The sequence below is a fragment of the Doryrhamphus excisus genome, linkage group LG17 (genome assembly GCF_037039965.1).
Source record: "Doryrhamphus excisus strain RoL-2023G ecotype Guam linkage group LG17, RoL_Dexc_Guam_v1.1, whole genome shotgun sequence".
Classification (NCBI taxonomy): Eukaryota; Metazoa; Chordata; class Actinopteri; order Syngnathiformes; family Syngnathidae; genus Doryrhamphus; species Doryrhamphus excisus.
Genome location: NC_136373.1, coordinates 81,290 through 95,276, shown reverse-complemented (window position 1 = coordinate 95,276; position 13,987 = coordinate 81,290). Strand labels below are relative to the sequence as shown.

General features: G+C 45.6%; 2 protein-coding genes across 2 annotated transcripts; both read left to right on the top strand.

Moving 5' to 3' along the window:
* The first annotated feature begins 1,539 nt into the window (after positions 1-1,539).
* alx3 (ALX homeobox 3) lies at positions 1,540-5,761 on the top strand. Its single transcript, XM_058085019.2, has 4 exons — positions 1,540-1,882; positions 3,104-3,384; positions 3,473-3,598; positions 5,223-5,761. The coding sequence occupies exons 1-4, from the start codon at positions 1,558-1,560 to the stop codon at positions 5,559-5,561; spliced, it is 1,071 nt and encodes a 356-aa protein (XP_057941002.2). The 5' UTR covers positions 1,540-1,557; the 3' UTR covers positions 5,562-5,761.
* A 1,299-nt stretch (positions 5,762-7,060) lies between these two features.
* On the top strand, positions 7,061-13,922 carry rbm15 (RNA binding motif protein 15). Its single transcript, XM_058085495.2, has one exon. It carries the CDS (start codon positions 7,229-7,231, stop codon positions 9,758-9,760), a length of 2,532 nt encoding a protein of 843 aa, XP_057941478.2. The 5' UTR covers positions 7,061-7,228; the 3' UTR covers positions 9,761-13,922.
* The last annotated feature ends 65 nt before the right edge of the window (positions 13,923-13,987 follow it).

Sequence of the window (13,987 nt, the reverse complement as noted above, 5' to 3'; positions counted from 1 at the left end):
TACTCGGGCGAATTTGTGCTTAGTGCTCCCCGCCTGCAGCTACACACGCAGGGCGTGCTCTTCACGAGATTTGGGAAACGTGGATGTCCTCCTGTGCATGCGTTTCAACTACCCACTGACGGCAGAAATCCACGCGTGTCGGAGAGTAAAAAGGTGGCTTTGTGCTGCTTTTTGGCCTATGCGCCCCACGTGGTCATCCAGGTCATGTGACATGCACCGCTAATGCTTTTACGTTGAATAAAGCCTTCCTTTTCTTTTGGCCATGCTTTGCAATCCCACAGTAGACATTCTCATGGTGCTTTTAGGAAATACCTTGGTGTCATTTGCATTTATTGGACAACTTTTTACTGGAGTAAAATCTATAGCTTAGCTACTTATTTCATGCGCTCGCTCATGTGCCATGCATGTCAACTCTATATTGAAGATATATACTCCACGGTGGACTTGGAATTGAATCAAATGGGCTTATGAGGCCCTCAGCCCAAATGGATCTCTTGTTTACACGCTTGTCCATCAGCTGAGTGGCGGCGTGCAGCCTCGGGGATCCGGAGAGATGGTCGGCGATGTCTCCAAAGCCAGCTTGGTAAGTGCCCCGTGTTTGGACAACGCTGGTCTGGGCTGGAGATAATATGTCAGGATATCAATAGACCCAATAAAACATTGGTCTTGTTTGTTGGTGTCTCCGAAGCAGGCTAAGCACGTTTTAAAGCTTTTGTGGGAAAAGGGAACGTCAGAATGGAATGACAAACAGTAAGAATGTTTACAAAATGAAGGACAATATATAGAAGAATATAAAAGTCACTCACTCGCATTGATTATTGAAATAATGATTGATTTTTGATTTTAATTGTAGCCCAGATGTACTGAATGTCCTATTTACTTTCTGAATTTTAAATCCAAACATTCCTAAGCACTATTTCCTAAAAATGATTTCATATTATATTAAAATTTAAACATTTCCCAGAATCATTTTTGATTATTATTGACATTTACGTTTTCCATATCATGAATTGAATGAAAATGCCAGTCTGTTAGATGTTTGATCCACATTATGTTGAACTTTTTTCATCTTATTTTTGCATATTTAGCATTCCATTTAATTTAAAAAAGGACAGAGAATGTGTTAATGGTGTAAATGAACAAATGAAATCCAAGTAAATAAACCAAATCTTAAATGATGCTTTTATCCATGCTCATGATTTATTCTGGTGGTCTCCATGATCTCCATGATCTCCATGGGGTTCCATATGCTTCCATACCCTCATTGATATCTAGCCTATAACTTCTTATGACATGGGAATTCAATGGCTCATTGGAAGAACAGAAACCACGCGTGATTGAATTTTTGGCGGATTAAATCAGAATGATTCCGAAATACGCGCGCGCGCGCGCACACACACATACACACACACACACACACACACACACACACACACAGTTTCACGGTTCTTAGTGTGCCATCATTTAAATCCCACCCACTCAGTCAGAGTTAAAACAACAACAACAACAAAAAAGTCCCACTCGGGCATCCTGCGACCAGTCACTCGGAGACTAAAGATGGAGACGGAGACGTGTTTGTCTTTTTCCTCGCATGGCGGCGGGAGGACGCCGCCGACCCCCCCGCCGCCTCTGGAGCATAGAGGCTCCTTCTTGCCGTGCGATGAGTCTCACAAAGACGCGCATGTTGCTCCTCTTCCTCGCCGCCTCGGCGGGCGCTCGGACGCGTACGCCGCGGGGAGCTTCGGGGAGGTGGACTTTACGCACGACGCGGCCCCGCCGAACTGTCCGGTCAAACAGAGCAAGTTCTTGGAGGGTTTGAACCGGGACCACAAGCCCGACTTTATGACCGGGAAGGCGCCCTTCTACCAGGTCACATCAGAAGGTCAGTTTGGTTCTAAAATATCCAATATAAGACAATAGAACGCCTTCCATTTCCCACGGACGACCAGCACTGTGCCGACAGGTGTTATTAATATAACTCCAGAGATATTCACAATTCATCTCCAGCTATTTGCTGTGCTAAAGACAATCCAATGCAAACTGCTCATGTGACTTATACCAACCGAAGCCCCGACTTTATTTGTTGGTGTTGATGTTTGCACGAAGCATCAAAGGATCTTCTGATCTCTCTTTGCAGAATAATATTCCATAACGTGTTAGCTTCAAGGTAGCCCAAGAAAACCCCTCTCATCATTTCCTCAGTTTGCAGCATTATCTGGCTTTAATTGGTATTAAAATATTTACTTGCTTTTTTACAAATAATATTTATCCACAACAATTACTGTTTATTAATTTACACGTTAATTACACGTTAATTAATTAACACGTTTAAAAATGTTCATAGTTAGTGTACTTCCTTCTTACGTTTCAGGTTGATCACTTTTATTCATCATTCATCATTTGTTTCTCCTTGTTTGCTGACATAGAAATACACAGCACACATTTATTGGTGATGACTTATTTACCCAAGAACAGCTTTTTTAATATTTAGTTCCCAGTCTTTGTTCCACCATGGCAACTCAACATGTCAGGGCCTTATATTGGTTTCAGCTCTTATTTGTTGTCCTGCTATTTCAAGTGGATCTCCATGTTACAGTGGGACATATAGAAACACGGGTGTGGGTGTTCAACAGGGTGAAAGAATATATATATATCAGTGGACATAAAAATGACTGTAAGGCTTCAATTCTCTGTTGGACTCAAACTGTATTACGAGAGGTCTCGGCGGCACAATATTTTGGAGATCCAGACAACAACATACACGCATTGCAGAGGGTGAAGTACCTTTCCTCAGTGGGTCAGCAAATACCCGATACCGCCTCAGCACCACTGTTTTCACACATTAGTTCAATGAAGTAATGCAAATACCTTTTACTGTTCAGCTGTTGCAAACTATACCAAACATATTCTTGAATGACCACCTTTCTTTGCATGAATTTTGCATGTTTGCATGTTTTATTATCTTTGCAAAAGTTTTAGAAAGAGTTGTACTGTTATTTTGGAGGGTTTACACTGAGATACTGGGTGTGGGTTAGTGAGTAAACATGTTCTAATTAATGTTGCTCCGAGCAGTTTGCAAATAATGCACTTTTGCACTCTTCAGTCAGAGACAAAGGAGCTCTAAAAAGCCCGGGCTACTCTCGCATGGGCCCCGACTGCTGTGGGAAGTTGAAGGAAACTTCGGCAGGCAGAGGCTTGCAGGGTGACTCCATCGCTGACTCCATCGACCTCTCGGGCAAAAACAAAAAGCGGCGCAATCGCACCACGTTCAGCACATTCCAGCTGGAGGAGCTGGAGAAAGTCTTCCAGAAGACGCATTATCCTGACGTGTACGCTCGTGAGCAACTGGCCTTGAGGACCGAGCTCACCGAGGCCCGAGTTCAGGTTTGTGCTATTTTGAGCAAGAGCAGTACTTCCGACCTTCACAGGCTCTCCTGTGTGTTTTTAATACACACTTTGTTGTACTTGATAGGTTTGGTTTCAGAATCGTAGAGCCAAGTGGCGGAAAAGGGAACGCTATGGGAAGATCCAGGAGGTCCGCAACCATTTCACTCCAGCATATGACATCTCTCTCCTTCCTCGCCATGACACCTACCAGGTAGGACAAATAAGTTTACCTATCAGGTTGTGCAGTATACTTTCCACATTCTTTTATGATTACTCTTTGTGTCCAATTACAGCATTAATTGCAATTAATTAAAGAGTCATATTTAGTCCATTTAAAAAAGGACATTTTTTTCTTTACTTTACTGTTTCTGTACGTGAGTTGCCTTTTCATAAAGTCTGTTTTTTATGTGCTGGGCTTCTTGTGCTTCACTTGTTGGGCTGGAACACAATGGTCAGTCACACCCTGAAGGACATTGATTGGCTCTCGTTGTGTTTGGGCTTGTATTCTGGAAGCCGATTGGCTGCCATTGTAGTTGGGAGGGCACGGTGAGGAGCGGTGAAAAAAAGGAGCATGCCCCAACTTCACCAGGGATGTGGGGCCACGTTTCATCTTTCAGCAGGACAATTGCTCCAAGCACAGCCAAGATATCAAAGGAGTGGCTTCAGACCAACTCGGTGAATGTCCTCGAGTGGCCCAGCCAGAGCCCAGACCTGAATCCCATTGAACATCTCTGGAGAGATCTGGAGCTTGAGAGGCACTGCAAAGAGGAATGGGCAACACGGGCCCAAGATAGGTGTGCCAAGCTGGTGGCATCATATTCAAAACCACCTGAGACTTGAATTGGCGAAGGGGCATCAGCAAAGTATCGAGCAAAAGCTGTGGATACTCATGGCCATGTCATTTTTCACTTTTTTATTTTTAATGAATTAGCAACAATAAAAAAATGCCACTTTGCTGTTATGGAGTGTTGTGTGTGGAATTTTTGAGAAGAAAATGATTTAATCCATTTTGGAATAAAGCTGTTACATTAGAAATGTGGTAAAGGTGAAGCGCTGTGAATGCTGTCTGCTTGCACTGCGTATATTTTGCACATTTTTTGTATGAATTGTGGTTGTGGCTTTGTGTATGTGTATATGTAAATATTCAATATATAACATTGGCAAAATCAATCTGTGCAATCAATCAATTTTTCCTCCCTCCCGGAGTCCTGCCTAATATCTGATATCAATAGTTTATTATTCATTCTAACTCAAGCTAACTGGTTACACATGACCAGATTTTGCAGGTACTGGGATTCCCGATGTTTTAATAATACGTATGCTGTTTTACAAATCCTATCTCGGTGGATGTTTCGATTATGGTGTAGCAGTCCAGAATAACAGCACACAGACTCATTGTTCTAGTACTTACAGGTTCAACTAAAAACCTAAAGATAATTACTGACACCGTCCAATATGTTGGTGATTTATAACGGTATAAAGTGCAACGTCATATTGAAGAGAATCTCTCATGTTTGCCCAACTTATGTAGGTCAATAAAATCAATCTCAATCAAGCGAAAATGTTATATTTGTTCTATTGCCTTTCTGTGCCTTATTGGGGACGTTCCCTAAAGGTTTGCTAAGGGTTTCTGGTGTTGCTAAGTGTTTCTGGAAATTGAAGACCTTGGTGTAGTCAGTGTTTCCACTATGTCAGTTTTATAGTTGTCACTGTTTATTAACAGCATATACAATGCTTTCTCTGAAAAGTTAAGACAGTTTATATTATTAGTTGCTTAGAATATGTAATGCACCGTGTTACAAACTGCAAGATAGCTCACATGTGTGTTTTTGTAGATGCAGGGCAATCTGTGGAAGGGGGCATCAGGAGGAGGTGGCAGCGTGGGTGCCGGTTGTGTCATCGGACCCGAATCGTTGTCCCCGTCCTGCATGGGTCCATACCCTCACCCTCACAGCAATCTGCAGGGCTTCATGGGCATGCCCACATCCCCCAGCCATCACCACCACCCACCGCACCGTCACGGCATCAACAGCCTTTACTCTCTCCACGGCTTCCCCGCAGCCCTCGGGTCTCCATCCATCGAGGGTCCAGAGACCGATTACAAGCCCACAGGCCTAATGGCGCTGCGTATGAAAGCCAAAGATCCCGGCAGCATTCTCTCCTGGCATACATGACAACATTGCCGTCTCCCCTGCAGATACTGACTGAGCCAAAGCATATTCATACTTCCTCTTAACATTTCTGTTAGCCAACCTGGAGACTTTTCAAAGCTATGAAGATTTGGCAATTGGAAATGCATGAAGCCAAAGTGCAATGTGAGACCAAAAAATACAAATTCTTCTCTGGAGAAGGTTGACAGACCAATGAAATGTTAGTAAACCCTGTAACTGTTGTGCATTGCAGTGTGACCAATAATAAAGGCCTTTGTCTACATCAGCTGTCTTACTCAAACTTAGCAAAAACATTGGAAACAGATGCAAATACTGAAGACCTGAAAAGGATCATGTTAAGGAGCAAAGTTAAACATTTGACAGCAATTCAACTTCTGTAAGTGCAGGTGCAATTTCAGCAAACCTGATTTCACTCAAAATAATTGAAAATACCGGTCGACTTGAAAGAGAACAAATTCCCTTACTGTAGAAGTATCATACTCAATCATACCCAAGTTCGTGTAACTGCCAGGTTTTCAACATGATGGCCACAACACCGTTCCCTGTTGTGTGCCAAACTTTTGCTTGAGATGATAACATGTGGTTCCAATAAAAAACACTTTTCCACACCCACAACTTGAAATTCCAGCCAGGCCCTGGGAGACAGCGGCTCTTAACTGCAGCTACACATGCAGCCCCCCTTGATTGAATACCAGATTAGGTGGAGACGATGAGAAGACTTGTCAGTAGGGATTGATGCGATGACCATCTCAAGAAAAGCTGTAGAAATAGCAAATGCTGGTTTGATGTTATTTATTTTAACATGGGATTACCTGGGTCTTGTTTCATGCAGAAGAAAAACCTCATTGAGGAGCTACGTATCATCAGCTCCACCAGCCTAATTACAAAAACATTGCAAATGATATGAATATCATTATATATATGCCAATGTAACTATTAAAAGCTGAGGCTGAAAGAAAATTAATGATAGATTGTTACACATGTTAAGAAATCACAGCACATTATTGCCGTGAAAACGTCTGAAGACACCATGCAACTACGCCCTCTAGAGGCTATGAACAGTATAGGGCCTCTTCAGCAATGACATTATTGCCTTCATTAATGCCTTCACTTTGTGTGTAATGTCCAGCAAAGAAAATGTTTTGGACACTACCATGTATTGGTATGTATGAAGCAGCATATCCTCATATATAATAATGATATATATATATATATATATATATATATATATATATATATATATATATATATATATATATATATATATATATATATATATTATGTACGTATATATTATGTGAATATAAGTTGCCTCATTGCCTCCATATTAGATGATCATACATCGAATGTTGTAACACATTTAAATGAAAAGTTGGCAGTTGGTTGATCCAGCAGTCCTAGATCACGTCTTTATTTTGCTTTTTAGTGGGTTTTAAATCAAGCTACAGGCTGTTTGATTGACGTGCGTCTAAAACGTTCCCGCCCACTTTTTCAACCAATCACGCCTTTGGGACGGGCGTTCGAGGAACTCTTTACAAAATGGCGACCGTTGTTGTTTTGCTAAAGGGACAGTGAATAGCAACATTTTCCCCACAATATTCTGCAACCATTCGCAGAATTGCAGCCGTAAAGCCCCAGGCGTACCAAGGGTCGGCTCAGTGTGGACTGAAATGAAAGGTAAAGAGCGGTCGCCGTTGAAAAAACGCTCCCGGGCCTTGGACGACATTCGAGACAGGGGAGGATGCCACCCGAGCAGCAAGAAAATGGGGGCTCTTTCCGTTTCAAGTGGGAGTAATAATGGAAACAGCTCTGGGAAAAGCGACGCTTCGACGAGGAGGAGTCTGCTCGGCGAGAAAAGGGACAGGGACTTTGACGGACACAGTCGGACTGGTAATAACCACAACTGTCAGCCTGGCGCCGTCAGTAAAAACCACAGCCTGAGCCTGTCGCTGGACGTGGGCTCGGCGAGGAGCACGTCTCGCGGGGAGCAGCGACTCCCAGCGCCCGGTGCCGAGAGTGAGTACAAAACTCTTAAAATCAGCGACCTCGGCACCCAGCTGAGCGACGAGGACGTAGAAGATGGACTCTTTCACGAATTCAAGAAATTCGGTGACGTGAGTGTTAAGCTGAGCCGCAGCAACGACGAGCGGATCGCCTTCGTCAACTTCAGGAAGCCGGAGGACGCCCGTGCCGCAAAACACGCCAGGGGGCGGCTGGTGCTCTACGACCGGCCGCTCAAGATCGAGGCGGTGTACATTAACCGGAGGAGAAGCCGTTCCCCGGTGGAGAGAGACTTGTACGGCGCGGCTCCGAGCCACAGACACTTGCAGAGGCCCCTCTCGCCTACCGGCCTCGGATATAGAGACTACCGACTACAGCAGCTGGCCCTGGGACGGCTGCCCCCTCCCCCGCCGCCCCCCCTGCCCAGAGAAATGGACAGGGAACGGGAGTTTGCCCTGTTCGAGGCTAGAGCTCGCCCGGCTTTTATTGCGGATCGAGCTGCCTTCCGCGAGGAGGATTTTATTTCGCCGGAGGACGACCAAAGAGCCAACAGGACCTTGTTTCTGGGCAACCTGGACATACACGTGTCCGAGGCTGACCTGAGGAGAGCGTTTGACAGGTTCGGCGTCATAACAGAGGTGGACATTAAAAGACCCGTCAGGGGTCAAACCAGCACATATGGCTTTTTGAAGTTTGAGAACCTCGACATGGCTCACCGTGCTAAGCTGAGCATGTCTGGGAAAATAGTGGGCCACAACTCCATAAAGATAGGCTACGGCAAGGCCACTCCCACCACCCGCTTGTGGGTGGGTGGACTTGGACCCTGGGTCCCCTTAGCTGCCCTTGCGAGGGAGTTTGATCGCTTTGGCACAATCAGGACCATAGACTACAGGAAGGGGGATACATGGGCCTACATTCAGTATGAGAGTTTGGATGCTGCACAGGCGGCATGCACACACATGCGAGGCTTCCCCCTGGGGGGCCCGGAGCGGAGACTTCGTGTTGACTTTGCAGACACTGAGCATCGTTACCAGCAGCAGTTCTTGCAGCCTCTCCCAATACCACCCTTTGACATGGTGGCGGAGTCATTTGTCCACCGTGCCGCACCAGAACCTTTGAGGGTCAGAGATCGGACTCCCCCTCCGCTTCACTTCAGGGACAGGGAGCTCTTCCCTGGTGCAGAATGGTCAAATCCGGCTATTCGTGAGCGGGTTCGGGCATCCCCATTCGAGCCCCTGGAGCACTTGGAACGTGATCGGCGGGTGCGAGAGCCGTGGTCTTTGGAGCGAGAGCTGCAGGGGCGAGAGCCGGCTCGCAAGCGTCTCTTAATGGAAGATGGGCGCCACCTTGATCACTCCCCTGACAGCTCTGATAGGACAGTAAGGCGTAGGCGTGCCTCACTTGATGGCAGTCCTGGAGGGAGCAGTAGAGATGGACGCTTCAGTGACTCGGAGCGCCCTCTGCGGGGTGACAGGCTTTCCCCTGCTCGAGAGCGTCACAGCAGCCTGGAGCGAGGCGGAACTGAACGGAGACTCAAAATCCAGAGTCTCTCTGACAAGGGACTATCAAGCAACAGCATTTCACCAGCCGGAGAACGTAAACGCAAAACAGTTGACGCCGGCAAAGGCCCGGCAAAGAGAGATCGGGAGAGCTCCTCCAAAAGCGGACAGCAGTCCAAATCAGATGGCACCAAGCTGAGTTTTGCCTGGCATGGAATGCTACTCCTTAAGAACAGCAACTTCCCAGCCAACATGCACCTGCTGGAAGGCGATCACAGCGTTGCCAGTGATCTGCTCATGGACGGGGCCACAGGCAAGCAGGTGTGCGAATTAAAGATCACCCAGCGTCTCCGCCTGGACCAGCCCAAGCTTGACGAGGTTTCCCGGCGCATCAAAGTGGCGGGGCCAGGCGGCTACGCCATCCTCATGGCGGTTCCCGGGAGTACAGAGGATTTGGCGTCTGACCCCGCCATCTCGACTCAGCGGCCACTCCGTAACCTGGTGTCCTACCTCAACCAAAAACAAGCGGCAGGGGTCATCAGCCTGCCTGTGGGAGGGAGCCGTGATAAAGACACCACAGGGGTTCTACATGCTTTCCCTCCCTGTGATTTCTCCCAACAGTTCCTTGATTCCTCTGCCAAAGCTCTGGCCAAAAGTGAAGAGGACTATCTAGTCATGATTGTGGTCAGAGGAGCATCTTAAATCGAGCAAAAACATGCTAAATGTTTTTTTTTTTTTAAGGCTCTATGTCAGTGACCATTGCATGCTGTGTGTTTTACATTATGGGGTACACTAGTATGGTTCTTGAATGTTGTATGTTGCCATGTTAACTAGAAAAACAAACACTTCCCTTCCTGCTGCCATACAAAAAAGGCTGTGTGGTTTCGAATTTCAATAAGTGTGTATCATACCTCCAAAGTGAAAAAAAATAACATGCCGTGATTCATTTAAAATAGGATTTGGTGATTATACAACAAACAAACAAATGGAACACTGTAAAAAGGTAGTTCAAATAGTATTTATCCCAGTCTAAAACAATACAAGGTAATAAAACAACACGTGAACGACATAAATAGAGACTTGACATTGAAAAGTGGAAAGTGGGTACGTCCTTGACAGTGTTCGGGGATCCTGGTCCGTAGCTTCTTGTGTCCACGCATGGAGACGCCTTTCTGTTGTTATCCATTATACTTCTTCTGTAATCACTTATAGAACGAAGGATTAATGGGTCTGCATATTCTATACTGCCAAGTTCCATGTACAACGCAGGGTAGGAAATAACTTGCTTCAAATATTTTAAGAGAAGAACCTACAGTTCCAAAGCTCAAACATGTCACAATGCCACCCATCCTTCATCAAAACAACACTTGCATCTTTTTTAGTAGGCTGGCTGGCGCAGAGTTGTGACATGTCTGAACTTCTCTTTGTAATGCGACTGTCTACATGTGAAAAGGATGCAGACTGCAGCGCTCATGTTTAGGATAAATTGTACATTGAATTGATGATAGAGTCAGACCACCAGATTATTCAAGAATTGATTAGTATGTTTAATGTGCAATTTCAGTGTTAGAACTCTGATGGCAGATACTCTATATCAACTGGTCAAAACGTTATTTCTACTTGCACATTGTAAAAAGACACAATGCACAATACAATTGCTGTAGCAGACTTTCAGCATTTACTAAAGCGGTCATAGAGGTGTTTAACAGTATGCTTGTTGTGCTGGTTGGAGTTTGCAGTGGTGTGGAACTGCACTTCATCACATTGAGAGTTTGGTGACCTTATTTAGCTACAAGAGACAGGCAAAATATTAGGAACAGTGCTAAATGTGACACAGTGCAGTTTGAAACCACCGCTAAGTCCAAAACAACGACTAATTCACACTGTACAACATAATCTTTGGCTAGTGCTTGAATTGGGTCTTATTAGACTGTGCAAGTGGTCATACTTGGGGCTCACAATAACATGCATTGCATGTTGACGCAAATACTAACATGTTTTCATTCATGCTTTATTTTGTGCATCCCTACCTTTTATATAGAAATGGTTGTGTCGTGTAATCTATAAGCAACTACTGCAGTAGATGTGGATAAAAATAATTGTGTTGATATTTTGACAGCTTGTTTGATTTATTGGTCTGAAACCTGAAGCGGTCCTTAAGAATCCAAATCAGTATGAGTAAGATCCAAACCTGATGTTTGTTCAGTAAGTAGGTCTGTGTCATGTTATCAACTCCCTAAAGAGTCCCTGTTTGACTTTTTTTTCAAAGTCTAAAGTTTACACCTGATTTGAGCCCAGCTCACCCCATGGCCTCATTACTGAATCTTGTTGACAGCATTTGCGCTGATATATATTGGAAGCATCAACATGTGAGGACTCCCATGTTGAGCTCGTGCTCACTCCATGACGATGACATGTTGGTGAGGCTGCGTCTAAGTCGTGTAGCCCTTCTCCGCATCGTGTGCTGACTTCTGTTTAAAGTGGGCCAATTGTACACGCTGTCATGACGAGGAGAGGCCGTGACAAGATGTTCCCGTACCTGCAAGTGCGTCTGGGCACTTCATGTGACCGATTGTCAATAAATTGTTCATTTGAAGGGAAACCTGTTTCTTCGGTGGAAGTGAATTGAAGAAACAAAACGGCCGTGCCTTGTTGTGTTTCCCAGGAGTTGTGAAATGTTCGAAAGGGAGGCAACTTCCACTTTGTTAGTTCCAGTGAGGAGACCGACCCCTGTTTGGGTTGTACACTAAATTACTTTCCCTGGCGGCTGATGGCCCGTTGCACCTTCATCACTTCTTGACCCTTTGTGACACCCGGAGGAGACCCGCTCCCTTCTTGTGATTGGCTCATCCAGACGGCAGTCCAGCACAGGAGGAGCAGGCCGGAAACAACGCACCTGTCGCCTTCCCACGGTGGTTATTACATTCATCGCTTCTGTTTCTGAGAAGGAGCTGGGCAGGAGTCCACACTATCCACTCGGGGGGGTTGGGGGGCTGTGAGCGATGCCTCTGCGGTATCCTTAGCAACCCCTGGGCTTGCTGCAGAGGCCGGGCAGACCCAAAGGCTGATGTGTCTTCTCATACTTGCCCATTGATTTGAAGTGACGCACTGCTTTGCTCAGGGAAGAGCATGTTCCACTCCCACAGCTGTAGGAATATTTACCTCCACTGACGTACTAATGAAGAAGCTTTGCATGGAGATCAAATATGAACAAGCCTTTTTTTTTTACACAGCAGGAAAGGAATCCACAATGAGGACCCCCTCCTTCCTTGTAGGAGTTTGTCTTGCAAACACTTTTTAAAAATCCCTTATGCAGGAAATACCTTTTTTTCCCAACATTCCCATTGTCATCAGTCTTGTAGCATTAGTGTGCTAGCCAAACCTGCCTGGCGCTGAGGAGGAGCCAATCTACCGGAGCATGGAGCGCCAGCTTGCAGTCAGACTACACAACACTGTCAATGACACCTCCACCACCACTTGGCAACAGGAGCGTAAACAGTGGGGGGTGAGTAAGGAGGACTATGCTACCTGCTAGCGCTGTATCACTAGCCTGGGCAGCTGTGGTGAGTATGACTGCAACCATTGGCATCAGGACGGTTTGCATAAATCACTATGCTCATTACTCGCACGTATAAATCCCAGACAAAGAAAACTATGGACCCCATTAGCGGACATTGACATCATCAAGACTTATACTTGCAATCAACCACGTAAAGATGCTGTGGTGGTAGTGTGGCGTGGCGTAGAAGTGATGCATCACACTGACAGCTGTTGTGTCCCCCTTGTTGTGCTAAAATATGGCCATCAGCTTGTAGTACGTACACTGGATTCGGGCAGCAACCCAGCACTCCCAAGTCCAACCACAACTATTGGCACATTGTTAAATTCATCTCTTGTATAGTACCAACACATCATCATTTGGGGGTAGGAATAGGAGTGTGCTTCCATTTTGGGACTGCAGCTGCTGACCATTACCTCGGCCCCAGGATTTGCAGGGTGGACTGGAAGCTACACACATGCAAACCAAAGCCATTTGTACGAGTCAATATGCCACTGAGGCCTGATAGAGGAGCCCGGCGAGTCGTTTTAGGGTCTGGGGTCATTTTAGACTCCTCTTTGATACACCAGCTTTGGCTTTAGATGCCGTGAGTGTCTGCAGGATATTCTTTCGCTGTTGCTGTATGTTGTCATCACGCAGAGGCGTTGCTAATATTATATATATCTAATATATATCTAATATTCAATGTCATTTAGCCAATGCTGGGACCCAAATATTAGGAACAGCTCTCCCTGTGACGCATGCAGTTGTACACCAGTGTACCATACGAAGTACAACAATAAATATTTGGCTCGATAAATACCTCTCTAGCAGTGTCAATCACAGGTCCAGTTTTCTATAAGGCGTGTAGTGGGTCTTGGACATCAGACCTCAGACCACATCAGAAGGCACAGCAACACGCAGTGCACTTACACTAACAACCCACTAGGGGCTTGCAGTCCAATGTAGAAGGATTTGACATGCTCACTAATACTGTTTCTTTCACAGAGATCCATAGTAGAGGCTGCTGGCTCCATGCGGCTCCATGCGGCTCCATGCGGCTCCATGCGGCTCCATGCGGCTCCATGCGGCTCCATGCGGCTCCATGCGGCTCCATGCGGCTCCATGCGGCTCCATGCGGCTCCATGCGGCTCCATGCGGCTCCATGCCATTAAAGGCACCATGAGAGGTCATCTGCTGTAAGTACGCCTGTATTGCTTTCTGTCCTCTACACACACTTCAAACATACTTGCCAAAAGTTCAGGTGATTGCTGATTTGTTTCCCGTTTTGTACCCTTTTGTCCAAAAGTATGTCAATAAAATAAGTTAATAAGATTTGATATTGTCCTGATTCATTTGTGCTTTGTTGTTTGAATCACACAAGTACAAAC

Bases quoted from the DNA above. Each gene is read 5' to 3' on its own strand.
- rbm15 (XM_058085495.2), top strand. From the start codon at position 7,229: ATGAAAGGTAAAGAGCGGTCGCCGTTGAAAAAACGCTCCCGGGCCTTG.
- alx3 (XM_058085019.2), top strand. From the start codon at position 1,558: ATGGAGACGGAGACGTGTTTGTCTTTTTCCTCGCATGGCGGCGGGAGG. The intron at 1,883-3,103 runs GTCAGTTTGGTT...TGCACTCTTCAG, and splicing joins CTACCAGGTCACATCAGAAG to TCAGAGACAAAGGAGCTCTA. The intron at 3,599-5,222 runs GTAGGACAAATA...GTGTTTTTGTAG, and splicing joins CTCGCCATGACACCTACCAG to ATGCAGGGCAATCTGTGGAA.